At 54.7% G+C, this 27,306-nt stretch overlaps 1 protein-coding gene across 3 annotated transcripts in view; it reads right to left on the bottom strand.

Annotated features, from left to right (window-relative positions):
* NFAM1 (NFAT activating protein with ITAM motif 1) overlaps window positions 1-27,306 on the bottom strand; it is a 77,418-nt gene that overhangs the window by 13,297 nt on the left and 36,815 nt on the right. The window contains exons 1-4 of one of the 3 annotated variants that reach the window (XR_013994005.1): window positions 19,154-19,335; window positions 5,072-5,401; window positions 3,780-3,892; window positions 551-646 (exon numbers count right to left, since the gene is read on the bottom strand). Coding sequence is in view for 2 of the 3 variants with exons in the window: in XM_081059582.1 (XP_080915708.1) it covers window positions 551-646; window positions 3,780-3,892; window positions 5,072-5,401; window positions 19,154-19,256 (642 nt within the window). In the remaining variant the exon portion in view is untranslated. Of the gene's footprint in view, window positions 1-550; window positions 647-3,779; window positions 3,893-5,071; window positions 5,402-19,153; window positions 19,351-27,306 lie in introns of those variants that run through there. The other 2 variants (XM_081059582.1, XM_081059583.1) reach the window with 2 other exon arrangements.

The raw sequence follows: 27,306 nt of genomic DNA, 5'->3' as shown, positions 1-27,306 counted from the left end.
GGGCACAACAGAACTAACTGCGTCCCAGCCCACGTCTCCACTTGGCCGTAAGGATATAAAACAATGTCTGTGTGGGGGGAAGGGGGAGTGTGAAGAATTGAAAACTGTTTATGTGTTCAGGGCGTGGGACAGTGCCTGACCTTTTCTTCTTTTTGTGATTCTTGTTGTTGCTGCTGTGATGTTGTTTGTGCAATAAAAACAGGAAGGAGTTGGTGAGCCAGTCAACAGCGTCATCTGGTTGGATGAAGGGACTTTCTTCATTCCCCAGCAACTTGTGCCCTACTACCCCTGCTCCAGAAGTGGGGGGGGGGGCAGGCCAAGAAGGGGACCCAGGGCACCTCACATCAACATGCCTACCAGGGGTCAGGACCACACATGTAATCTCAGCTTGCCTTCCCAGAAAGCCCACCAAGCGGGACTTGTCGTCCCCAGTTTACAGATGAGGAACTTGAGGCTCGGGAGGTCACACAGCTGAGGCATGACTGAGCCAGGAGACCAGACCTTGAGTCAAGCCTGAGAGAGGCAGGGGAGCCCAGGGCCAGGGACTCACCGTGTAGAGCGACTCGTCCGGAAGCTGCTGTGGGCTGGCCGTGCTCAGGGCTGGGCACTTCCGGGCTGGCTGCTTCCATGGAGTCTGCATCTGTTTCTGCAGGGAAGGGAGTCAGAGAAGACTGTCAGGGCTGCGGACGAGTGACTGCATCCCCTGTCTCCCTCCTTGTACAGACCCACCACGGGAAAGCATGGCAGACGCTCACGAGGCCACACAGAAATTGATCACTCAGCACCTTCCACCTGCCCTCTCCAGGGAATCGTGCCAAATCGTGCCACGACCTGCGTCAATCTACTCATCTGCCCAGAGCCACCAGAAATGATAAAGACCCCATAAGGCACCGCCCACAGACACAAGGCCTGTCTCAGGGGAGGCAGGAGCTACAGGACACTGTGCCAGTGTGACAGGGTCCCCGTCACACTGTTGTGGGTGGTCCTGAGCAGATGCCAGCTGGACCGGTGTTCAGTCCCACTATACCCCTCATTGGCTCTGTGGCCTTGTGCAAGCTGCTTTTCTCTCTGGGCCTTAATTTCTTCGACAATAACCATCCTCTGCAAAATTGTTGCAAGGATTCAGGGAGGTGACCAGGGGGTAAGTGCTTGGTACTCAGGAGGCATTTAGGTGTCCCTCAGCCAACTACACACACTTGTCAAGCACCTCTTGTTAGCCAGCCAGTGTGAAGAGATGGACACTGTCCCTGCCCCGCCCCCGGGAAGCTTAACACTCCGTGGGGAGACCGACAAGGGACTAGCAGTTTTCCCAAAGAGTGGTACTACATGCGCTGACCCCAGAGACAGAGCTCTGGCATATAGGGAGGGAACAAATGCCGTACCTGGCAGGAAGGGATGTGTAAGACCTGAAGGCTGAGAAGTTCGTTTGGAAGGAGAGGGAGGAGAGGCAGAGGGAATGGCAGGTGCCAAGGCCTGAAGGTCCCGAAGAACTTAAAGAGTGCGGCCAGAGAGAGGTGAACCTGCCTGGGTCAGGACGGCCGTGCAGGGGCAGTGAAGAGTGTGGACAGTGGAAAACATCAGAGGGCTTTAAGTGGGAGGGGCCAGGATCACAACGCAGTTTCAGAAAGCTCCTGCTGCCTGCTGTGTGCACTAATGGTGGTGGTGGAGGCAGGGGTGGCAGGCAGAGGGAAGGCAAAGGGCTCCCGGAGACAGAAGGAGGCCGAGGGAGGCCGTCCCATCACCCCCTCATCACAGGCACCACACTGCCAACGGTGGAGCGACAAGAGCCTCATCTCCGGGCAGGAGCTAATTAAAAACCCTGGCCGCCAGCCAATCCCCAGCCCATTTACTCAGGATTAGCTCTCGAGAGCTACTTCACTCTCCTGCAGAAGCCAGCGTCATACTGCCACAGCACAATAATGGTTCAGGACGATGGAGCCTCACTGGGAGCCAGACGGGGCTCTAAACGCATTACCTGCCTTACTTCATGGACCCCTCAACAAACCTGCAAGACAAGTCTTCCTATCGTCTCTGTTCCACGCATGTGGACGTGAGGGCTCAGGGAGGGCAGGTGACTTGCTTGAGACCACGGAGCCAGGAAGCGGCAGAGGTAGGATTTGAGCCCAGGTCTGTCAGATTCACCGAGCTGCGGACCTGACAGTACATGGAGTTTGGGCTCCTCTGTTTTCCCTGAATGTGTACGTCTCCTAGGCAGTAAGATAGGTGCAGGCATCCATGTCAGGCTTTACTGTTTATAAAGAACTGTGGGACTTGTTCTTATCTTCATTAATTCTCATAACATCTGAGGAGGTGGGCATGACTTTCCCATTTAACAGAGGGGGCAACTGAGACCTGTCTACCTTGTCAATGACTCTGCCACTGATTGAACCCAGATGCCCTGTTCTCAAATCTAGTGGTGTTCCCCTGACCACCTGCTTTGAGGGGCCTGTCACTTAGAGGCTCTCCTGGACCCCCTGGTGAGCAAGACCCAGGACTGGCCTCACGGCACTCCTGCTGAGACTGGTGGGGCCGCTGGGAAGGTGAGTGGCACGGTGGGGTTATGGGAAGGACCCCCAAACCTGCCAGGGGCTGGGGCAGACTTCTCTGATAGCTTGCGCTATCTCCTGAAATGGGAGAGGGGTCTTTTAAAGTGTCTCAGGCCGCAGGAACAGCACGTGGTATAGCACAGGGGCAGGAATATCAGACATGTCAGGGACACGCAGAAGGATGAGCTGTCAGATAGAAAGTGGTCGGATGGAAATAGAAGATGAAAGGAGGTGAGCTGGGCTGGCGAGGGCGGGGCCACAAAAGGCAGGATGTCACTGTCTCTTTACTCAGAGGGCAGCAGGAGATGCCGGGACAGGGAAGAGGTCAGATTTGGTAAGACCTGCATTGTATAAGGCTCCTTCTGCTGCCACAGATGTAGGTGGATTGAGAGCTGGGAGGGGTGATAAGGGGAAGACGCAAGAGAGCCCCGGGAGTGACAGGCCTTCCAGGGACTGATAAGGAGGCCTGGGCTGTGGCCGGGGTCCTGGGAGCGCAGAAGGAGCCTCCCTTGAAGAATCAGGGGGTACATTCTGTTACAGGTGTGGGAATGCTCCACCCCTTGGAGCCAGCCTTGCCCCATGGGTGCCCTGTCCGGGGCCATCAACATTTTCTTCCAATTGTGATTTAAAAATGAATACACCAATCAGTGTGGCCATCAGCATCTCAGGAAACCTGCAGAGCCTCAGTTTCCTTCTCTGTAAAATGGGAGCGATGCTGTCAGCCGGCCCACCTTGTGGCCTGGCCACCTGTGACCCATCTTTCAGGTGTCAGAGCTCACAAGTCATCCTTTCCACAAGCACTTATTATGCGCCAGGCTCCCCCAGGCACGGGGGGACACCAAATCCCTGCCCTCTAAGGTTTACACTCTGGTGAGCGGGGACAGCGATAGAACTGAAGCAAGGGTGAGGGGAGGGGAGTGTGGAAGCAGGGAGACCCATATTCCAGGTGAGGGCTTCATGGAGCCCTGGGCCAGGGAACGGGGAGAAAGGCCAGGGAAGAAGGGGCTGGATCCTGAACAGAAACAGCTGGAGCCTGGGTTTGCAGAATGAGATCAAAAGGGACGTGGTGGTGATGAGTCGGCAGCTCAGGTGCAGCCACGAGGAGGATGAGGGAGGGGCCTGGTATAAGGGACCACGGGGAACACGTATTATGGGAGCCCTCAGCAGGGCCCACCGGGCAGGCAGGCCCCCCCGGCCCTCAGGAGCAGTGCTGCCATATGCGTGGACCCCTACCTTCTTCCAGAGCACCAGAGCTGTAGCCAGGATACTCAGGACACTCAGGAGGCCGATGAAGCAAAGGAACAGGAGCTTCTTGGGGGACTGTGGGGGCTCCCAGTAGCCTGTGTCTAGGAGAAAGGCAGGGAGGCAGAGGGGTTAGTTACACCCCACCCCACCAACTCCCAGGCCCCCAACCCCTACGTCTCCTTTACCCAGGACCCCCTTACACCGCTGCCCTACAAGGACGCCCAGGCCCTCCTCCCGAGGTCCTCATTCCCACACTCCCTTTGGCTAGGCCTAAACCTGTGTTTGTTTCCTGATTCTTGTTAAGGCAAGGACCACATCTTTTGTTTCTTAGGTACCCCTGCCTCAATGAGCTGGCTCCACTGAGAGCTGCTTGTGGGACCCTGGGCGAGTCATTTCACCTCTTGGGGCCTCCTCTGCTCCACATGTGAAAGAGAGAGCATATGGACAGGCGTGGTGAGGCTGAAGGGGACGGGTTTTTTCCGGGCCTGGCAGGTGGCTGGCCTGTACCAGGGAGGAGGTGAAAGGCACAGCCCAGCCCCTTCCCTGGAGCCATCCATCCTTTCCTCCCTCCCTCCATCCATCTCCCTGGCAAAACATTTCAGAGAGCCAACCACGTGCCAGGAACACCAATGTCTGTTATTTATCAAGTGCTTCCTATTACGAGGCTCCAGCCCTTAAACACAAGATCTCATTCATCCCCATACGAGCCTTTGACAGGCAGGGTATTGCCATGAAGACCAGGCCCGAGGTCACAGCCAGGGAAGCAGCAGGACTGGGGCCCACACGCAGGTCCATGGGGTCCTGAAGCCCCAGCTTCCACCAGTGGGAGTCACCGAGGCAGGTCAGAGAATCAGGGCTCTTCGTAATTTTTTGGTATTATCACTCCTTTGAGAATGTGATGAAAAGTAGGAATCCATCTCCAGAAAGATGTCCGTAAGCTGAGTGCTCGCTCACAGACTGCCACAAACTCATGCGTGCACACTGCACTCACCCAAACCCCGCCTGTGCCGAAGGGTCACAGGGACCAAGTGAACTCTCTCAGGTCACCTGGGCTCTCTCAGGTGGCCACAGGCAGATCCACACCCAGGCCTCTGTCCTTCGCTCACAAAGGTGGATGTCTTAGCACCTGCGTGGCCCAGGGCTCCCCTGGGACACTCTGGTCTGTTTTGCCAAAGCTGAAAGATGGGGTCAACATTCCCCACTTCAGATCCTGTGCCCCAAACTCTGCTGCATGGAACCTCTGGGCCTTTGCCCTGGAAGAGCCACAGAAGAGACCTCACCTCTGACCAGGATGAAGGTACCACTGCCTCTCGTAGCAGAGCTCGGCCAGTGGACGGAGCAGTAGTAGGTGCCAGTGGCTGAGGAGCTGGGCAGCGTGGGGGTGACCCGGCACTTAGTTGTGCAGGTCTGGTTCTCTGTGCCCACGCTAGGTTGGCAGGGAATCTGTTTCTCAGAGCTCTGCTGGTCCTGGAGGTCCACGTGAAAGAAGCCGAATGTAAAGGTTTGGAATTCTGGGGTGCACGGGTAGGTGATATTGCAGCTGAAGGAAATGATCTTGTTGGCCAGAGAGACCATTATGGGGGAGCCAAGGTGGATCACTGACTGCCCTCCTGCAGGGGAAGGAAAAGGCGACAGCGGCTCACTCTTCAAGCTGCTTCCATCCCACCAGCCTCCCCGCGAGGACCGTGGCTCACACTCGCACTTCTCATGCACTCACCCGGTACTTTACACATATGACACCCCCATTTCTCAACACACCCAAGCAAAGTGTGTAAGAGCTCTGTGTACAGAGAGGAAGAGTCTGATGTTCAGGGAGGTCAAGCTGCTGGCTTTCAATCTCTCAGCAGGTGTGGAGTGGAGCTGCAACCCCACCCGGGGCGGGACAACTCCAGACCCCACGCTTCCACCACTCTCCTCCCCAAAGCCCGAGAAGCTGCGTTTGATAACAGCACAGGTCTGAGAACACCCAAAGCTGGTGAAGAAGAGAAGAGGAAGGAAGCAGGAAACAAAATAAAGAGACCATTCCCAGCAGGAAGAAGCACTTCCTGGCTGTAGACAGAAGGAGGGAGGGGGCGCATTGCTCTCCCCAGCCTGGAGGAGGCACATCAGGCATCAGGACAGACAAAGCTTTCCCTGAGCCTGAGCTCAGAGAAGAATTTGTCAAGTTTTTAGAGAACATAACAAGCAATGCCCTGAGAGCAGTTTCCTGACAATGCAGAGGTGTTCCTCCTGCCGCCGTTTTTGGCCGTGACCATGATGATCAGTATCTGTTACAAAGGCAATTCCCTGGGAGCTGCCTACTCCCCTCCTCCACCCACCTAGGAAAACAGTTTGAAAGCCCCTCAAGCATCAGCCTGCTTGGCTGGGACTCTCGCCCTCTGCAGGCTCCTGAGATGATGGTTAGGTTCTGGGTCAGGTCTGCAGCCGCCACGTCCCCACCCTCAGACCTCAGCTGCACAAGCCCCCTCAACAGCCCTATGCCTTGTCCCCTCGGCCCTTTCCTTCTCCAGCAGCCAAACAACAGACAGTTCTAAATTGAGGTCGGCGATGAGCAGCCAAGAACATGCTGGCCAGGTTGTTAATCGAGAGAAGATCATGCGTTGGAGATGCTCAGAGGCAGCAGCGAGATTTATTTTGTTGGGGAAAGTGAGGCGTGGGCCTCCTGCCTGTCGTGTGGGGCTGGCGTGAGGCCAGGCTGTCTCTGCTCAGGTCTCTTCAGCTCAGCCCTGAGCAGGATCCCAAGGGGAGGGAGGCCAGGCCCTCTGGAAGACTGGGGACAAGGATGGAGATGGCCCTTCACACCAGTGAGTCCCTCAGAGCTCCAGCCACGCTGATATTTCGAGCTACCAGACTTATTGAGCAACTAAAGAGACACCTCCTTCCCCAGAGATCTGAAGTCACTACAGTTCCAGGGAATCGACAAGCACGCCTGGATGTCATAGTGTGTCAGCTTTATCTATGTTGATTCTCAGGCATGGGGAACCCACTGAGCTGGCGTGGGGTTCCCCTCTGGAGGGTGGAGATGTCATTGTGTACTTTACATCCCTGGCCTCTCGCGCAGTGTGACTGTTGTGGTTTAACTCGAACAGTATATTAGTTTGATCATAAAACAAGGAGCATTGACTCGCGGCTGCAGTTCGTCTGAGGGGTGGCAGTGGTGGGGGTGAGGGGTGGGGGTGCAGAGGCATGTCCCCCGGGTCCCAGATGGGCCGGGAAGGACAAAAGGCAAGACGGGTGAGATGAACATTACTGGCCCTGCCTGCCCAGCAACCCCACGCTGCCATCGGTCCTTCCTGCACACACAGCCCTCTCCCCGCTCTGATCCACCCCTGCTGTCCCCTTTGCCTGCGACCTTCACATCCTCACCTGGCCTGCTCCTACTTACTCCCCCAGACTCGGCTCAGGAATCATTGCTGGCTTTTATCCGTGTTCTCCTGTCTGGTTCTCGCAGTGACCCTGGGAGGCAGGCAGGGAGAAGGTACCTGGCTAGTGTTTCCTCATGGGAATCGGGAGGTTGGAATGTGACCAAAAGCACCAGAAAACGGCCTTCATGGAGGCGTCTCCACCTCCCGCGGGGCCTCCTGCTTCTCCACTCCGTGTATCTAAGACGCCCGGGTGGTGTCAGCCCTACAAGGCCACCTTCCTGTCTGTCCCGGCGGGAAGTCATTCCTCCAATTGTCTTAAAAGTTACTCTGCACTTGAGGTGTCCTACTAGAAAATGGTGGATTCTGCTGCTGCGGTGAAACTGATCTTTCCAATTCTGGGGGACTCTATAAAAATAGACAACTGTTGTCCTGTATTCTTCCAGGATTTGTTATTTTAAGGTCAGAGGGTTAGGGTCATGAAAATGTACGACCCCTGGCTCAAATCTGCCACAGAGAGGAGAACCTCAGACCTCGGATGAAAGTGCTGTCTCCAAAAAGGTGAGGAGATGAGGCAGTTTCTGTCGGTCAATTCCAGCAGCCAATCTGGGGACAGCAGGCCAAACACAGCGGAGGGAGGGAGGGAGGCATGCAGTTGCCATGGAGGCCTGGTGATTACTAATTGCCTTCACCTTCCCTTCTTTCTATTGAGGTGTCAGCACCCGGAGCCTGGACCGCAGCAGCCCCCTCGCACGCTCCTCCTGGACCTGTGCCTCCAAGAGGCCCCTTCTGGGGTGCGGACTGCTCCAGCGGGCCGCCAAGTGTCCCCAGTTATGGCTCGGTGCTGTACATAGGTTCATACTCATTTCCAAGTCCACAAATTCTTTTCAGCTGCCATTTGTGCACCTCCAACAAACATTTAAGGGGTAGCAGTGAGGTCACAGGCCCTGTCCGAGGCTGGGGGAGCCTCCCTGCCCTGACAACATCCCCAGTTGAGCAGGGAACAGAGGGAACCTGGGGTGGGAGGGCCGGTGGGGCAGGAACCACTAATTCTGGCTGGGGAGGGCCATGCTGGCATCCTGGGGTCTGGAGGTCATCAGTGAATTGAAAGCAAGAACAGTCGCCCAGTGGGTTAAAAATGGCCCAAGGACAGAGGGGACAGAGGGGAAATACTCTAGTGAGCACAACACAGGTCCATGTCCATCAAACACCACGATAATCCTATGGGGCAACTATTGTAACCCCATTTCGTAGACCAAAAAACAAACCAACGAACAACCCCCAGCGGGTCTTAGAGGCCCAAAGCCACGGATCTCCGAAGTGGTAGAGTTGGGATTTGAACGCAGGTTGTCTGTGCTCAGGTAGAAAAGCCAGCATCTGGGCTGGGCAGTGGACTCAGAGACCCAGCCAAGTGTGACCAGGCATAGGGCTGGGATTATTCGTGGTGACACCAAACACAGTTGACATCAGAGAGGGGTTTGTCAGGCTCCTGGCAGAAGTCACACATTTTCACAGCCAGAGGCCAACGAGTGGCTGCATGGCAGAGAGCGTAAGTGAGGAGGGGGCTTGAAGAGAGCTGCAGGGCACCCAGCCTGCCCTGTGGTGCCTGCTTCTCACCCCAGACCCACAGGGGCTTCAGTGGGACCCTCACAGAGCTTAAAGTGTGTCCCGAGTCCCACGGGGATGGCACAGTGACAGGTGTCTATCTGGCACTCGGTGACGGCTACATCACACTTTGTGCCTGTTCAAGCAAAGCCAGGCAAAGGGATTGTGTCCCCATGGGACAAGGTAGGCGGGTACAGGGTGAGCCGGCTCAGGGTCCTCTTAGATTCTGCTCAGGGGTGCTGAGAGGGGCGAATGGCCCAGGGAGAAGGACTAAGGGACCTTACATTCCTGGGCTGAGGAGGCAGGGAGAGCCACAGGAGCCCCGCTGGCACACTCCAGTGGGGGCTGCGAGTGGCATGACAGCGCCCAAGGGAATCCACTCCCACCCTGCAGGTGCAGGGCCACCTGTCTGCAGTACCTGACCTGGGTCCTGCGCGCCCGTCCCCAGCCGCAGATGATGCCTTCAGGTGAATCAAGTTCAGAATTTTACTGTTACTCGGTCAGGATTGGAGATTTGAAAAGCTAGGACTCCTTTGTCCCTGTAAATGACCACAGGAGAGTGGTGGGAGCAGCCCAGGCCAGCCTAGCTTTCCCTCTGGGTGCCGGGGGACATCTCCCCATGCTAAAGGATGGCAGGAGTGACGCAAAGTTGTTCTTGGGATAATTCTCCAGGAGGCTCTGAGTTCTCGGGGCAGCCAAGGGGACAAGCACTGAGGAAATCCTCCAAAGAGCCTCAAGGGTTTTCTGTGGGAGGGATGGACTCATTCAATCCAAAGAGCTCAGGAGGCTTTGCCTGGCGGGGGCCTTGAAGGGCCAAGAGGAGCTGGGGCCGGGGGCTCAGTGAGGGCAGAGTCGGGGCAGTGGGCAAGGAGGGGTGGGAGTCCGACAGCCAGACCTCCCCCTGCCGACAGGTTGCTCTGCCCAATGTAGGTCGCAAAGGACAGCAGGGAGCTGGAGGGCGGGGAGAATCTGAAAGTCGGGTCCAGGGGGAGTTTTTCTGGATGGGAGAAGTGTGAGCCTGTGTAAAGGTCGATGATGCAGAGCGGGAGGTGGCAGCACCCCTGGAGGGTGACGTGCATGGGGGCGGGCTAGCCAGAGACCCGACTGGGAACAGTTGCAGCCTGGTGACTGGGAGGGCCCTGGTCCTCGGGGCCACCACCCTGCCCAGCCCCGCCGCCTGAGGGCTTGGTTGCTCTTTAGGCATCGCAGGTCCTCCCCTCCCCGCCCCCTCCCACACAACCTCAAGCACAAATTTTTCACTGGGGCGGCACACTACCACTGCTCAGCCCTGCCCAACCCCAGCTTGCAGGAGATGGCGTTTTCCAGGGATGGCACATCCTCCCTCTCTCACTTCTCTGCAGCTCCAAGGACTAAGGCACTGCGAGGAAGCCGGGGGCCTGGCCAGAAATGGGAGTGGGGGTACTTGGGAAAAGCCCAATTTTTGGAGGCACCAGGCCCGGGTTTGGACCCTGGTTCTGCCACCTAAAAGCTGTTGCACCTTGGTCAGGTGACTTTCCTTCTCTGAATCTCGGTGTCTCCCCTGCAACAAGGAAGAGCAATAATGCCAACCTTACAGGGCTGCCATAGGATTAAAAGGCGCCAGGAACATTCATTCACAGGCTGCCACAGGGCCAGGCTGCCTTTCCCCAGAGACAAGAAGGCAAGGAAATCAGCTGAGTCCTGAGTCCTCCCTGTGACAAGCCCACAGCACAGGGCATGTGCGGCACAGTGCCCATGGCACCTTCCTCCTGCTGTCTGTCGCCAGTGTTGGGAAAGACTTTGTCTACACCCACGGACCCTGATTCCTTCCCAGGCTCTTCTTTCGACTCTGTGGCCACTGTGGGTCTGAGAGCTTGACAGCTGCACAACCCAGGCCCTTTGCCTCCCCAGCCAGGGCTCCCTGGCACTGCCCCCAGGGATCCACAAGCCATCCAGCTGATCCTGCCTGAACGCCCCACTAGAGGAGACCTAGGAAGGAGTCTGAAATCAATTCACAAGGTCATAACAAGCAATTAAGAAAAATAGAACATGGAACACTTCATATGTAGTAAAGGCAGTGTCTGTGACCTTCCGGTTTCAGTTATATTCATACACCTGGGCTCAGACAGGGTCACGCTATAACGTGCGTCCCTTAACTTTGGGCCACCATTAAAAAAACAAAAACAATTGTAAGTCCCTGGCCTGGAGGATCCAGCGCATACCGCGAGGCCTTGCACAGGCTTAGCTGTCCTGGCCTTCAGTTTACTTCCCCACAGATGCCAGGCCTGGCAGGCTCTTGAGCCTTTGCCCAGGCTATTCCCACTGATCAGAATGCCCTCCTGTTCCTTTTCTCTCCCTGGCCCGTGGGGTCACTCTCTTGGCCTGCAGGACTTGCTCACCTCCTCTCTGAGCCACTCCTGGGTGCATGGCACCCCGCACGGCAGATTCGCAGGCACTGCTGCTAAGTCATGTGATAATAGGAGTTAACATCCCTGGGCATGCTCCCCTTTTGCAGATGAGAAAACTGAGGCTCAGAGAAGGGAAGCGCTTTGCCTAAGCAGCACAGCTAGTCAGTGGTGGAGATGGGATTTTAAGCTCGGTCCCTTTGGGTCCTTAACCCCACACTCTTTTATATCTGTATCTGTATCTCTACCTATATCAGTATCTATATCTATATATAACAAAGATGACTGTATTTCATGAAGCCTAGTGGTAGGGCTGCAGGGTGTATAAAGATGAAAAAGATGCAGTATCCAATCTAGAAGAAACATTGAGATAAGAGCACAACTGTTAACACAAAATACAAAGGGTTAAGCGGCATAAGGGATGTATAATTAAGGAATTATATAAATTCAAAGGCAGGAGGGAAAAGTCTTGCTCAGGTCTGTCAAGCTTTGGATTTTTAGAACTTGCTTCATGTCCCAGAGATTGTCAGCCCTTTCCTGGTTATGCAGTTTCAACTGGGATTAGGCGAGTGTGGGAGCCTGGCCGGCTATTCCACTGTACTTTTAGGTCATTTCAGTAGAATGACCATAGAAGTCCTGGGACAATCCCAGGGGTCCTCTTTGCTTACCCCCACACTCTTAGCCACTGCTGTATGCTATAATTTTAACATCTCAAAGCCAGCAAAGGAAAACCCTTCTGAAATGAAAAAACTGTACCCTTTTAAAGGGAGCTAAAAATGTAGAGGCCATTTTTCGAGATTGGGGTCATCTAATAGGCCTGGCAATACATAGGGGTCTGGGGACGATGGTACTCAGAACTGACCAGAGACTGTGGCTCCCCAGCAGAAGCGAGTGGCCCCATGAGCCCTCTACAGCCTGGTTCTGTGACAGGCCCAGCTGAGTGTCCAAAGAGGACCAGCCAGCATCCTTCCCTTCCTGTAGCGATGACATCCCTTCATCCCCAGAATCTGGCACCCTCCTCCTCTCTCCCCTCCCTCCCCACTCCCTCTGCTGCTCTCTGCCTTGGCCCCAGCTCACTGTATGCCTGGAACTCAGTCTCTTCTATGGCACTGAGCATCAGCCAAGGGTGTGAGAGCCCAGACGTGCTGATCAAAGTTGCCCATTCCGACTAAGGTCGATTTTAAAGGAAAATACTTTGATTCCCCAGCTACAGAAGAAAGCAGTTCCCACGGTCTTTATTTTAGGCATGGAGTTTTGCCCTCCAATTTAATTCTGGCATCTTTTGGAGCCATGCCTTCCCCCCCCCCCAAAGGCTCATCTGAAGGGCTGCTGGGAAGACGCAGCTGTGAGGCTGCTGGTTTTATCCCAGCGCTCCAGTCATTTGCCTGAGCATGAATGCCAGGACGTCACAGAACAACGGTGAGTCCTTCAGGACACACACGCATCAAACGCACAGGCGAGTGGCCAAGTGCCTGATTAGGGAGAAGTGTGGAGCAGGCGTTCGAAGGCAACCTTTGAACAGGGAGTGTGTATTACGGAGCTCTGAGTGCCGATGGCCTCGGAACACTGCCATCAGACTGGCTGTCACATCTTTCAACACCTCCAAATTAGAGAGATGCATACAGATGTGGCTTGCCTTGTGGGCCATTTCCACAGCCTGCCTGCAGTTCTCATGCCTCCAGACTCTGGACCCTGGGTGCACAGTGGCCATGCGGGGACACAAACCAAGTGCAGAATGTCAAATGTTTGGCCCCAGACATGTAAAAGCTTCATGGGTGTTAATGGGTATTTTTATAGCCTCTCTTTTGGCCGGGCTTGAAAGGCAAGTTGTTCAAACTTCGGCGCTTTCAAATATATGGTGATGGAAGGAGAACTGACTCTGGGTGGTGAACACACAATGGGATGATGTAATACAGAATTGTACACCTAAAATCTATGTAATTTTACTAACAATTGTCACCTCAATAAATTAAAAAAAAAAGAATGTCACATTAAAAAAAGAAAAAAAACTTTGGCGCTCCTTTGATGGTGTGGCCTGGGGCAGCAGGGGACTCTGTTTCTCCCTTTCCACCCTCCTTTCCCCTCAAAGAAGGGCATCAGAATGGGGTGGAAGTGGTATTAGAGCCAAAGGGGTGGTGAGGAGGGTGCTGTTCCTCGTCCCTGTATGGGGCCCGGGGGGGGGGGGGGGGGGGAGGGTAGGGGGGGTAGGGGAGGGTGAGAGAAACTGAGGGAGGGGATCAGATCCAGGCCCTGCCACTGGGAAGGGACCTGAATGACAGCAGAAACCCAGAGGAGGGGCCCTGTCCAGCTGGGAGGTGATCCTGGGAGTGGGCCCTTGCTTGCGTTTTAAATTATAATTCTCCAGCCACCCCCCCTCCCTTATTAAGGTGAAACATGCTCACTATAGAAATTCTAGACACCACAGGGAAGGATCAAGAAGAACATGGAACTTGTCTGCCCTTCTGCCACCCTGACACCACAGCTGTGAACATTTTGATCTTCCTTCCCTGTCTCTTTACGAAGGCGAACTTTGAAGGAAGAGTAAGGAAGCAGCCAGGTTTTGGGGGGAGGGTACGGAGAGGGGGGTTAAGCACAAGAAAGCTCTTGGGAGAAGCTTCTAGAAATCTTGAAACAAGGCACCGAGTTGGAGCACTCAAGAGCCTGGTGAAGTTGAAAGGGTTTGGGGGCGGTCAGGGGAGGTAGGGGTGGAGGGCTGAATGTTGTCCTGGAAACCCAGGGGAGCCTCTGTGGCCTTCTAAATTGGGAATTGACACGATCATATTTCATGTTAGAAAGACGACAAGAGAAATACTACAGAATTCCAGTCTTCCACAGCCGCCCCAAACCCTCAAGTTAGTGATTCATTCTGTGGGTTTCAGTCCCCCTCCCCACTCCAGCCTCCTTCTAAAATATAAATGCTTCTGGCTGTCAATACACTAACTCCTTCCTGTGGACGTTTTCACCAGATCCCTTTTATCCTGACTTCTCTAAAATCTATCTCTCCAAAGATCCTGTACCCTTGGGGTATAAAATCACTCATTACCCTCCATCCTCCATCTAGCCTCCTCCCCTCCTACCACACAAGGTCAGCAAAGACCCTGCTCCTTGTCTCTGAATGGGGATGAGAGAAATGGAGGGAGGAGAGAAGACCTCACGGGGTGCCCTTGGGGGTATGTGCTAAACTGTGGCTCCTGCTATTTCTGGCCTTGACCCCGACCTTGCAGAAGCCTTCCTCTTTGACCTTCCCTCCTCCCCCCAGGACTTCCCCAGTCCACACCTTCTTTCTTTGCCCCTTTCCTGGCTTTTCTTATGCAGCCCACCTCTTAAGGTTGGGTACTTGTTCCCTGGTACTTGTTCTCTGCCCACACCCTCACCTGCCCCAGGTGAGCTCAGTCACACCCCCACACCTGGGAGGAAAGGACAGCCCAGGGCTATCCTTTAGCTGATGGCAGTGAGGCTGACTGCAGCTGTGCTGTATGGACCCATCTGGGATCACCTGCATATACAGGTTGTTTCCTGAGCCCCTAGCTTTTTAGGACAAGGTCCGGGAAGGGCAGTTGCTGATGCAAAGGGTATGTCTGTTTCACATTTTGATGTGCTGCCAAGTGGCCTCAGAAATGTGCCCTTGGACCCTATCACAGCTCTGTAAGGAGTGCCTGCTCTGCCCTTGGACTTGGGTCGTGCTCACCCGGGGTCCCCTGCCCCTGGCCCATCAGCAGCAAGCAGGGATCTATCCCAGAGCCTCAAAGGGGCTCCAGCCCCACCCTTTCTCCTTCACAGCCCACACAGTCCTGGGAAGGGAGCAGATACCAGAAGATACCAGACAGGCACACCACTCAGCTCCTTCCAGCCACCTTATCCCCAGAAGGTCCTGAGGTGCCTTCCATTTGCTGTGCACCAGAGGCCGACATAGAAGGGTGCTGAGCACCAGAACAAGGGCTGGGGGCTCAGTTCCTGCCTCTGGAAGCTCACAGTCCACATGGGAAGGTGGACAGCAAGGACAGAAACAGTGGGACCGTGTCCCCTGGAGGCACCGAACACACGTGTGCCTGCAGACCACACGCGAGCGTTCACAGCCCCAGACAGGAAGCACCTGAAACGTCAATCACAACTAAATAAATTGAAGCATATTCATTCAGCGGGACACGCCACAGCAGGGGTTGACAAACGTGTTCTGTAAGGGGCCAGATAGTAGATATTTTATGCTTTACAGGCCATGTGGTCTCTATTGCAACAACTCAACTCTGCGGTCAGGGCGACAGCAGTCATTGATGATCTATGAACGACTAAGCGTGGCTCTGTTCCAATAAAACTTTATTTATGGACATGAAAATGTGAATATTGTATAATTTTCATGTGTCATGAAATATTTTTCTTTTGATTTTCCCCCCAACCATTAAAAAGTATAAAAACCATTCATAACTCGTGGGCCATACAAAAACGCAGTGGGCTGGATTTAGCCTGCGGGCCATGGTTTGCGACCCCTGCTTTTTAACAATGAAAACAAACTTCAGCCAACCCTCAACTGGAAACATCTTTAAAAAAACCTAACAGTGAGTGAAAGAAGGTCACAAAACAAGACACACATCTTTCTGATTATACCCACCAAGTTCAAAAACAAGCAAGACTAATCTATATCAAGCAGGGACGCTTAGTAGAGGGGAGAAAGGGGTGTCTTGGAGGGAATGAGGCGGCGGGCTCTGGGGCACTGGAATATGCTCTCTTTCTTGACCTGGGTGGTAGTCACACAGGACTTTACTTTGTAATATTTATTGTACCTTTCTGTATAAGTATTATATTTCACAATTTGAAAAGAGAAAGCAGTGACAATAGGACCTATTGGAACGGCTCTGAACCCCTACCTCACAGGCATTTATAATCCACCTGGAATTACAGCCCAGTGGGGATCCTATCCCATTGCTCTGCTGAGAGCCGCTCCTCCCCAGTCTAACTGAACCTCACATGGCGGCTCTGCCTTCCGGCCTCCCAGCCTTCATCCATGCTGGGCCTGCTACCCACCCACCTGCTCTGTCTCTTCCCCACCTCGGCTCCATTGTCCCCTCCCACACTCCCCCTGTCCCACCTCCAGCAGTGAGGTGCTTCTAGTCTGCCTGCCTGGAAAGCTCTTTATTGGGATTAGACAAAGATGAAAAGCAGAGGCCAATCCTGACAGGAGCCAGAGCTATGCAAAGAGAGGCAGGGGGCTCCTGAATGTCTTTTGGACGACAAAGGGAACAGTGACACCTAAGTCAAGAGCAAATGGGGAGGGGGGGTGCGGGTGGCAAACAGGAATTGGTAACTTCCGCCTCTGGTGATGGGTCAATGTTCTCCAGGCCGGTCTCCAATCTCAGTCTCCACCAGGCTGAGAGTGGAGCCTGTGGCCTGTCCAATCCCCCCTCTTGCCTAGAATTGGTCCTTTTCAATGGATATTTGAGAAATAAATGTAGCCCAGGAGTCCTGGAAAGGCCAGGAAGTGAAAGGAGACTGACATTTGTTGAGGCCATTGAGGCTCAGAAAGGTTAAGTAACTTGCCTGAGGTCACACAGCAGTCACTAAAAGAAGGCAGGACTTGAACCTGGTCTGCCTGGCCCCAAAGCCCTTGGAAGTGACTGAGGGAGGACTGGTAGAAGCTGGGCTAGACCAGGTATGCAGCTGCTCCCAGGAAAGCTGAGCATCAGGCTCAGATGATTTACTCCTGGGAGAGCACTTGACGCAAGTGGCTGCAGGACCCTCTGAGTAGAGTTTGCAGAGGGCTCAGGAGAACAGAGGAGAGCAGGCCTGAGTCCCAGCTCACAACAGGAGGACAAGAGTTGGGAATAAGGGAGGTCCTGAGAAGCCACACCAGGGTGTGCTAGGGGCCCCTGGAAAGGTTGAAGTGATTCCAAGGAGGCTCTGGGCTCACCAAGATGTGGAGTGTTTTGATAGGCTCTGCAAGGCTGGCAGGTGGCTGGCATTCTCTGAGCCGTAACCATGTGCCCTAGCCACTCAGTCTCAGGATGAGCTACCAGGCAGGCACCCATTTAACAGATGAGACAACTGATTCACAGTGACATTAAGAACCTGCCCAGGGTGCCAGGGTGAGTCTCAGAGCTCAGAGTCAAACTCAGGCTGAAGGCCCCTGGCCTGTCCCCAACCCTGTGTCATATGGCCGTTTAGGGATACAGTGCATTAACACTGGCTTCAATGACCACGCTCTCCAAGGCCACCTGGGGACATAGTTGAGGGCGCAGGCTGGGTCTTGGTGCTGGCATTTGACGGAGCTGATTGCCCCAGGCTGATGGATGAATTCAGGGGAGATTTGGGGAACGTGGGAGCAGCAGGATTCCCTCATCAAACCCTCAAAATTCAGAGACAAGAGGGTGGGTAAGGGGCGTGGAGTGACAGACAGAGCTGCAGGGGCAGGACCAGGATTAATGGGGTGCTGTCTGCTGCTCCAAGAGTTCTAGGAGGCTGGGAGGGTGTTTTTACCTCTTGTGAAAGAGCAGTTTCTCTTTTGTGTAACGGGAGTGGGGGTGGGGGATTGGGGTGGAAATCTGTTGTTTGTTTGCAGTTGAGAGGATTACAAAAGAGCTTTTCACAGCAGCACTGTGCAAAGTCTCTTCCAGTCAGTTTCCAGGATGTACCTGGTCCTTTCTGGGGAGGAGGGACCACACAAAAAGAAATGATGGGAATTGGGGGAAATTAAGTTAAAAATGACTAAGAGTGAGTTCAAATGCATTGTCCCCAACAAGCTGCATTTCCTTGGGCCATCTTTCCACTGGCCCATCTCTGAGGGTGGGAGGGGGTGGTAGGTGATGAGATGCAAGGAGAGATATCACCAGGGGCCCACCGTCAGCTCTTGCCTTTCTGGGGGTGGGGGCATTTTTCTGTGAAGAATATTCTTTAGAAAGGCGAGAGGAACCCCGGAGCCCACTGCCAAGGGTCCTAACTCCAGGCTCAGGCTGACCCAGGTCTGAACCCAACCTCTATGCTCTTGCTAGGCCTTGGGCAAGCTACCTGGCCTCCCTGGCCCTCCATTTCCCTGTTCTTAAATGGTGCCAGTGGGGACAGCGCCTCAAGACGAAGAGGACTGAGTATCAGTGTGAATGTGATAATAACATAACTGTTCTTGTTCGTGGTATAAGTGAGAGGCAGGGGAGGAAGCAGAAGTGGGGGCAGCTCCAGGAAGCCCCATCAAAGTCTGAGTGAAATGGAAGACACACACCAGCCTGCACAGTCGGGGGGAGAGGGCATCCTGGGATCACAAGAGGGAGAGACAGAGCCCCAGAGACCCATGTGGGCAGCCCTGGTGAGGGACACTCCTGGGGGCTCCCTGGCCTCTGTGAACTTACCCCAAGGCCCCCACCCCAGGTCCTGGCTTGATCCAGGCCACCCAGCTTCTGAGGGGAGCTGGCAGCAGGACGAGGGGGCAGTGACAGCCCTCAGAAACGCCTAGCGCCCACGTTGCAAATAATGCTGTGGCCTCTGGTTGTGTTTCAGGAAGTGGGAGGTGCCACCCTTTCTGGCGACAGTGACAATTTTGTACCCCAGGTTCTAGTGCTCCCGGTGGCCAACTGCTGGCCTTCCCTCCTGCTCCCAGCTAACACAGTGACAACACCGAGGGTGGCCCTGCCACTCGGCAGGTTCAACCTGGTGCTTCCATCATAAGCTCCGCTGGGGGTGAGATGTCCCTCCCTGTTGACCCCTGCACCCAATCCCAAAGTCCCCAGGCTGCAGCAACACCCACCCACCTTGTTTAAGGGTCAAGGAGGTCAAGCTGTGCTGGGAGGGAGGCTGTTAACACTGGGGAGGGGGCACTGTCCCCTCCCCCCACAGCCCTTTCAAAAGCCACCTTGACGAGGCATTAGCTAAACATCTCCTGGTCCCCAAAGGCTTCCCCTGTGAAGCCTGCAATGTTCAACCGCAACCAGCAAATCCCCCGAGACAGGAATTAGCTGCACGCAGCGGAGCTGGTGGATGAAAACCTCTCTGATGTGCGGAGCCAGCGAGCGGGAGAGAAGAAAGATGGTACCTGCGAGCTGCATGGTCCAGGGGGACAGGAGCAAGCCCAGGAGCCAGGGGGCCGTGAGGGGGCCTGGCGGCGGGGCCCACCACTGCGGAGGCCGGCTCTCCATCGGGGCCTCCTGGTCCGCGTCCTCCTTCCTCTTGAGTTCACAGGAGGGGACAGCCTGCTGGCAGCCACAGTTCCCCTTCGTGTCCCCACCAAGCTCCTCCCTGGCCGCTCTTCTGCTTCCTGGAAGCCTCACTGGGCCTGCTCCTCTCAACAACCACGAACTTTCCGCTCAAGTAGCCTCGGGCCCCAGGTGGAGCGGTTAGGTGAGGAATCTGCAGAAGGGCTGGGCGAGGCCTCCCAACCCACTAGGTGGGTGGGCTTTCCCCTCCTCTGCCCCTTTTCAGCTGGTGGCGGGTCCGGAAGATACTGGTGACTGAAGGGGGACAGATTCCTCGAGTAACATCAGGGCTTGGTTCAGCTGCTCACTTCTGAAACTCTTTAAAAATAACCACGTTTGTGTGGACTTCCCCTTGTAAATAGTCCAGGAGCCTCCCCCTGCCCCCATACCATGCTCACCAAAGAACAGGCTTTTAGGTGGGGGTGGACCGGGTTGGGAGGATCCGGGAGGGGCAGGTTCGTGATGGAGGAGGGGCAGGCAGTCTGGATGAGGGCAGGAGCCACAAGTTCCCAGCCCCACAGGGTGCCAAACAGCTCTGGGACGGGAAGGTGTCTGGTCATTAGCCCAACAAGGGCCACCCTGGGTTCCCCGTGGAGGCTTCCCCTCCAGCCCACCTCAAATGTCTTTCCTGGCTGAAGCTTCCCTAAACCTGAGCTCACCCCCTCCCCCACCAGGAGACACAGGAATTGCTTCCCCATCTGGCCTCGCATCCAGCAGGCACCAACATAGGGACAGCAGTTATCTGCAGACAGGGCGCCTTCTGCCGTGGACATTCTGGAGCCCAGCACCAGGCCACCCTGGATGGGGCAGGGGGACAGGTGTCTGTCTGCTTGTCTGGAGTGGCAGAGGCAAGGGGTCCAGGGGTGATGGTGAGGGACGCAGCATGCTGGCACGTGGAGGAAGTGGGGCAAAGGGGGTTGGGTTTCAGCCGAGCACTTCATCTCCTTTCTCCATTAACCCTCAAGAGAAATGTCATCCTGTTGTACAAAGGAGAAAACTATTCCCCCAAGAGGCAAAGCAACTTGCCCAAGATCAGGACAGGGGCGCAGGGGCAGCACGGAACACCCAGCTGTGTAAGCCGCCCCCCCCAGCCTTTCCCCTCACCTCCCACGGCAGCCCCCAGTGGTGGCATAATGGGGTCCAGCTTCTGTCCTTCACCCAAGGCTTCCCTCTCCCCTCAGCCGCTTTGCACGTGAGTGATGAAAGCCAGAAGACGCTTCCCACCAAACCAGGAGTGCTGGGAGGATGCCTGGCAGGAGCCGGACCGCACACCAGGTGAGGAAGACGTATGGATACAAGCCGGTTCCGTTCCGACCGGCTGGGGGGCGGAGGGGACCCCAGTGGTCCTGACTGTTGATCCATCACCGTGATACATGATCGCATGTGTCACGGTGAGACACAGATAATCTGCTTCACGCTGTTTCTGAGCTCCTGGGGGGAGCAGGTTGTCTAAGCACCTCGATGCCATGGTGACAGACGTCATGTTAATGCCTCTGTGCACGGAGGGAGCATTTTAAAGGCATCGTTCTGTGCGTCTCTTTGTGACTTGGCATCAGGAGGTGGCCGAGCGCCAGGCTGCCTTGGAACATGGGCACAGGTACTGCCTCTGCCCCTGCCTGTCACACAGGTGCTGCTCTACCCCGTCCCCAGCTCTGAGCCCCCTCATTCTGCAGCCCACGTTCCAGTCTCAAGGTGCACCCTGTCTAGGGAGGAAAACAGAGCCCCCAGACGGGATCTTCACCTGCCCCGAGTGAGCGAGTGGGCGCGAGACCCCGACCTGGCCGTGTTTCGTTTCCACCCTCAGGAGCTGCCTGCCTTCTCTGCATTTCTTCCCCAGGCTGCACTGTGGGCCGCAGATGTGCAGGAAGCAGAAGTGCCCTGGGAAGGGGACCACTTTCCTCCCTCCCCCCACTGCAGGAAACCACTTCCTTCTTCCCGACAGACTCCAGTGCCAGGAGCCCATCAGCTGGAGGGGCCCCCTTACAATGACCCTCTACAGCGGTCTGATGCCTGAGACCCAGAGCAGCCCACTCCTCCGGTCCTCGGTCCTTGGGGTCCCCACTGTCCTTGGGTTCCAGGGGTGGACCGATTAACCCCTTGTTTCCTTCCGTCCTCTCCTTCATGCACCCCTGCATTGGAGAAGATGGAGGATGGCGTCCCTCCCCTCCTAGTGACACCCAGGTGTGCCTTGGGGGGTACCCCTTTCTGTACCATGTAGCAGGGGGCAGTTGGGTGGCACTGACCCCGCTGCTCTCTGAGGGGGAGACCTGACCACTAGTCCAGGGACATGATTCGGTCCCTGAGAACCAGCTGTGATGCAGTTGGAGGAGACCCATCTAATTATGAGCTGGGCTGGCCCACAGTGACACAGCCCCCTTTCTCAAGAGGGAGTGAGCTCTCTGTTACTGGACGTGTGCAAACCCACCTGGAAGCTATCCACCCTGCATGTTCCTGGGAGATTCCTGTCCGGGCTGGAAGGCTGACCTGACCCATCTACAAAGTCCTTTCTCAGTCCAACCTGTCCTGTATTTTCTCTTCTTTATTAAGTAATTGTTTCATGTAGTGACTACTTCACTCCTCATAGAAACCTAGAGGGGACAAAGGTGTTACTGCCCCGATTTTACAGATGAGGAAACTGAAGTTCAGAGAGTGCAAGCCACCTGCCCAAGGCCACACAGCGAGTAAGCAGTGAAACAAGGATTTGAACTCTTGTGACTGCACTTTTAAACATTGTGTTCTCCTGCAGTTTGCTTTACCCTCACAGCAGGGCTGGTATTATAACCCTCATCCTACAGATTTAGTGACAGAGAAAAACAAAGTGGCCTGCTTGGGCTTGTGGAGGGGATCAGAGGCATACCTGGGACCAGAGTCCAGGGTTTTCCTATTGGCCGCATGCCCAGAGGGAGATAAGATTTTCCTTGCTAAGTTGGTTGTGGGGAGGCAGTAAGGAGCTAGTGCCCCTCCCCTGCCGCACTGAAAATAATTCTGAAGATCTGAAAAAACAAGGTGGCATCATTTCTCAACATTTACTCCATGTTCACCACGTGCCAAGGCCTTGTTAGGTTTCGGTCCTTGGTTCAACTGTGTCCCTGAGAGACTAGCACCAACCAGGAGCCCAATCACAAGCGGTCCTTGGGGGCTGGTGTCAGAGCCTCCAAGTTCCTTTGCTAATGGTGCCACCCCCTTCTCCTGCTACGAGGACAGCCCCCGGGTGTCCTGTGTCAATGGCGCCACCTTGTGGCCTGTGGGAACGCCCTCACCTGCAATGTCTTCATCTCAGGGAGGCTTCTTCCCCTTCTAGGGCCAGGCTTGAGAGGCAGCACGATAAAGTAGTGCAGGGGGTCAGGGGTGGGCAGGACCAGGAACGTGCTGGGGGAGGGGGGCTGTGGGAACGGAGCGCTGGGCACGCCTCTCTAATGCCTTCCTCGGAGCCCCTAGGAGCCTCCTTCAGAGCATGTCCTCTCTGTTCTAACAAGCTGCTACAGCCGGGAACACTTCCTAAACTCCTCCTGGGGAACTGTCATCGGAGCCGGTTGTTGGCCACCAGGCAAACCAGCCCCCCTGCCAGGCAGGGCAGGGCTCCCCAGAGGGAGTTCAGCCAGTTAAGAAAACAATTAGCTTCCCCTGAGGCTAATTCATGCATTGTCACCCCACACAATTCTATGGTTCTATGGGGCAGAGGGCACAGGCGCGTGTGTGGCAGCCACTAATGATGCAGATTCCCGCCCTTACCTGAGACTTGGCTCCAGGAGGCTTTAGGAGGCCAGCAGATCGGTATTTTAACAGACCATCCTTCTCACACTTGAGAAACTGCCCGAAGCACTTCCAGAGGCAGTTCCCCAGAGGCTGTGGTCAGCTTGGCCACGGGTCAGGAGCAGCCCTTCAAAAAGATTTGCTCCTCCCTCCCCCTCCCTGCCTCCCTCCTTCCCTCCTTTCTCTCCCTTTCCCTCCCTCCCCACTTGCAAGGCCACCATGGGTGTCCTGAGACAGTAGAGGAAGCCCCCTCAGGTTGCTCTCTGACCTTATCTCCTAAGCCAATGGGGGCAGTTTCCTCATCTACAATATGAAAGGGAGTGAATACCCACCGCCTCGAACGGATTTGATGAACAACTGGAGTAACAAGAGATGAAAGTACTTAAACATTTACTGAGCCCCTCTCTCTGTTAGGTTTCTTTCCAAGGGGCTTGGGGGATTTGCAGAGAACAAGGGTCCAGCAAGGGGAGATGGAGCAGGTACAGACCCCAAGGGGGGGTGTGGTTCTGGATGAGAAAATCTGTGGAGGGCTACTCTTCTGGGAGGGGGCAGCAGGGAGACATTCAGGAAGGGTGGGGAGTGGGACCAGGAGCGACAAGACAGAGGAGCCCTCCAGGCAGCATGGAGTCTGATCTTGGATCTGGCCCCCATTAGGGCTCCAGAAGCGGGGTGCAGAAGGCTGGGTGGCGTCAGGGGACTCTACCCCATGGACTTGCCCACCAGTTCAGCCTGGCTCCTTAGCTCTCACCTCTTCTCTCTGCCCACACGTTCTTTTCCCTACTTCCCTTCCCACTGCCCTGTGGCTGGGCCAGCCCCCTCAAACCCTGTGGGCATTGGGCTCACAGGCATTGGGCTCACAGACAGCAAAGAACCCAGGCCAGTACCTCTAATCCCTACAGGAGTGCAGAAGTCCCTCCAGGGACCCACAAGGAACTTTGGGTTACTTGTTCCTTCATTCAACCAACTTCTCCAGGGCATTGCTCAGGGCCAGGCCCCGTCCTGGGCACCCTCTGTCTAGGGCAGAGCTTGACGCCCACACATCTAAGTCACAACCCAGTGGGAACCCAGCATGAGGGGGACATCAGCCCAGAGCAGGCTGAGCCTGCCAGGGAAGACAAGGCCACACAGCATTCACAGAGGCTCAGTGAGAAGCTTCCAGGAGAAGAGAGGGCCAGCAAGGAGGGGGGAGGGTGCGGGGGTGGGGGCTAGGGTGTCAGGTCCAGGCCGAGGAGCTGAGGCAAGAAAGGGGCCCATTTATTTTTCTGTTAAAAAAAATTACTGGTATTGCAAATACCATGTTTCCCCCAAAATAAGACCTAACCAGAAAATAAGCCCTAGCATGATTTTTTCAGGACGACATCCCCTGAACATAAGACCTAATGCGTCTTTGGGAGCAAAAATTAATATAAGACCTGGTCTTATTTTGGGGGATACATGGTAATATCCATTTCTACTATTTTTATTTCACATGTACAGATTTTCAGGCACTCTGAGTTAAGTGGCTTTCTGGCCATTCCTGGAAGCCTGGCATTATTGATGATGAGGTTTCCAAATGGAAAGATTCCCCCAAAGACACCTCATTTGGAAGTTAACAGGCTTCTGCAGTCATTGGAATGAAATCCCATTCTCTACAAACTGCCCTCCACAATGGAGAGAAACTGCGGTCTTTTAGGAACAGAAATCTCCAAGGGTTGCGCGGATGGACAAGAACCACAGTGCTTTGTCCATCTGGATAGAAAAAGGAAGAGAAAAGAATCAGCCGAGTCTTGACCTTTGGATGGCTTAACAGTGAAATTTCCACTAGGTCACAGCAGAAGAGTAGCACCCTGAGAGCCCTGAGATTTCACTCACCTAGAAGCTTCCTCCTCAGGAAATTCCTCACCCCCGCTGAGGACCAAAGAAAAGTATTGTCAAGCTTTTTTCATTAGACTTGGACGAAAGGATTCACAAGGAGCAGTTGCCTGAGTCCCCACTTCCCTGAGTCCTGATGGCCATTGCTTTTCCTTTCTTTCCTCCCCATACCTGTCTGCTGATCTTGTGTCAGTACCTTCTGGAAGATGAGGCACACATGGGACATAGCCATCCCTGAGCTGCCCATGGGAGCCGGGCTGGGATACTTATTGGGTGCAGCTGACCTCAGCTTGGGCAGGAGGCTCTTTGTCCCCTGGCCCAGCACCTGGACCTGACTCCTCACTCACAGCCTTTCCGCCTCCTCTGACTGCCCCCCCCTTGTTGAAATGCCCCCTGGGTGGTCTGGGGGAAAGGATGGGTGGGGGAGTCGTGGCCCAAGGAGAGAATGAAAACTCATTTCTGCCAGACGTTTGAACCCGAGATCACAAAGTCAAAATTAGGTACGACAGTGAATATTAACTTTCCCTGCTATTGAGAATAGAAATCCACAAACTGTAAATTCTAAGAAGCTGACAAAAATTATAAACATCAAGCAACTCAGGAAAGTAACAGGATATTTTTGTATTGACCGCCCGACCGCCTCTGGAACACATTCCCTGTGACGTACACTCTCATCACCTCTTTGTCTGACGAGGATGCTGTATTCCTTATTCTACAGACAGACTACAAACATGGACCACGTTTCCTCCATAGATGAGCAGTAGGAATTCAGGCCGTGCTGAGTTTTCTCACACAGGGACCAATGCTCCTTGGATGGACGACACTTGTTGTCCCATGTGGCTTCTATGCCCTCGCTGCATGGGCCCATTAGTTCTCTGTTACCTTGGTTGATGTTGCTATTTCATGTCACTTCAGCAAGACATTTCAATCTTTTTCCATCATGTTCACTGGATGCACTCTTTGTCACTGATGGCTTCCAGGAACACTCCCAGTGATGAACGAAGACGGGAACAGGAGTGGAAAGAAACTTAACTGAGGTTAAAATGTCTCATATTTGCAAACTACAGAAACGTGTGACCCTGGGAACACACTGCAATTCCATATTGCAATTCAATGGCAAAAACAGAATTTGTTTTTACTGAAGGCACTGACTTAGGTACATCCAGGCAGAGAGGGCAGGCCACTCCTTGCCCTTTGCAGAGAAAGTGCCCCCAAAAGAATGCAGCACCAACTCCTGCTAGTTTTTCTGATCTCTCTCAGAAGTCGCGCAGCCTTACCTTTCCAGGGAGGGTTGGCCTTAGAGGAATCTGAGTCTGAACTTGGGGGCGGGAGATCTGGGTTCAAAGCCCAGCCCTGCCACTGCCTACCTGTGGGGCCCTGGGCAAGTGGTGAGAAGCCTCTGAGCCTCACCTTCCACATTCGTGAGGTGAGAGGGGTTCCTATTCCCCTGCCTTGAAAGACAGATGAGGAGAAGAAGGTCATAAGGAGCGGAAAAGTGCCTGAATTGTGAGCGGCCATGGCTGTGTATGGGGCTGTCTGGGGAATACTGCCATTCAGAGTTCTGCTGGGGTGGCCCCAGGAGCCTGGTTTTGGGAGCTCATCTATCTCCCCAGGCATGGAGAAGGGGTGCTATTTCTGAATCAGGTTTCTGAGCCAAACTGCAGACTACACTGTGGTTTACCAGCAAGCAGGGCCCCAGAATCCCCCTCGCCCCAGCCTGTGCCTGCCCCTGCACAGCCTGGGCGCTCTGCCCGCTGGCCCGTGCCACATCGGCCAGGCTCCAAGACAGAGAAACAGGGTGGAGCCCTTTTCCTTTTCCCTTGCAGGCTTGATGGATGACGGAAGACTCCGCCTCCAGCTGACAGAACTCCAGCCCGCATTTTGCCTCCAACTCCACGTTGCTGGACCCCGTTCCTCTTCATCCCAGCTTCAAACGTCTGTTTGATCAGCTTTTCATCCATTTTCTGCAAATGTGGCGATTTAGGGATGTTCTGAGTCTTGCAGGACTACAGGTGTTGCACCCTAGCAATATATTGGTGAGGCTCGGAACATGACATTGGGTGGATGCCCTGCTCTCTACCAGTCCCTTTATTTCCCTCCCCACCCGTCACCCCCAACCCCCACCGCCCCTGGCTCTCTTCCTTCCTTTCCGCACAAGGTGGAGATCTGGTGCCCCCTGGAGGTCAGCTAGGAAGGGCAGGGGTAGGAGGGGACGGGCTTGGGGTGGCTGGGAAAAAGGTGGCATCTCCTTCTTGATGTCACAGCCCCTCAGCTCAGCCTTCCTGATCGTAAAGGTGATTGGCTGAGTGCTGGTTAAGTTTTCTGCATCCCGTGTCTTTAGCTTTATACACCAGCTTTCTCATTTGGTAGCAAATCCCAGTTTTACCCG

Source organism: Rhinolophus hipposideros (assembly GCF_964194185.1).
Source record: "Rhinolophus hipposideros genome assembly, chromosome: 9".
Classification (NCBI taxonomy): Eukaryota; Metazoa; Chordata; class Mammalia; order Chiroptera; family Rhinolophidae; genus Rhinolophus; species Rhinolophus hipposideros.
Note: the sequence above shows the minus strand (reverse complement) of the source record. Positions and strands in the feature narration are given on the sequence as shown.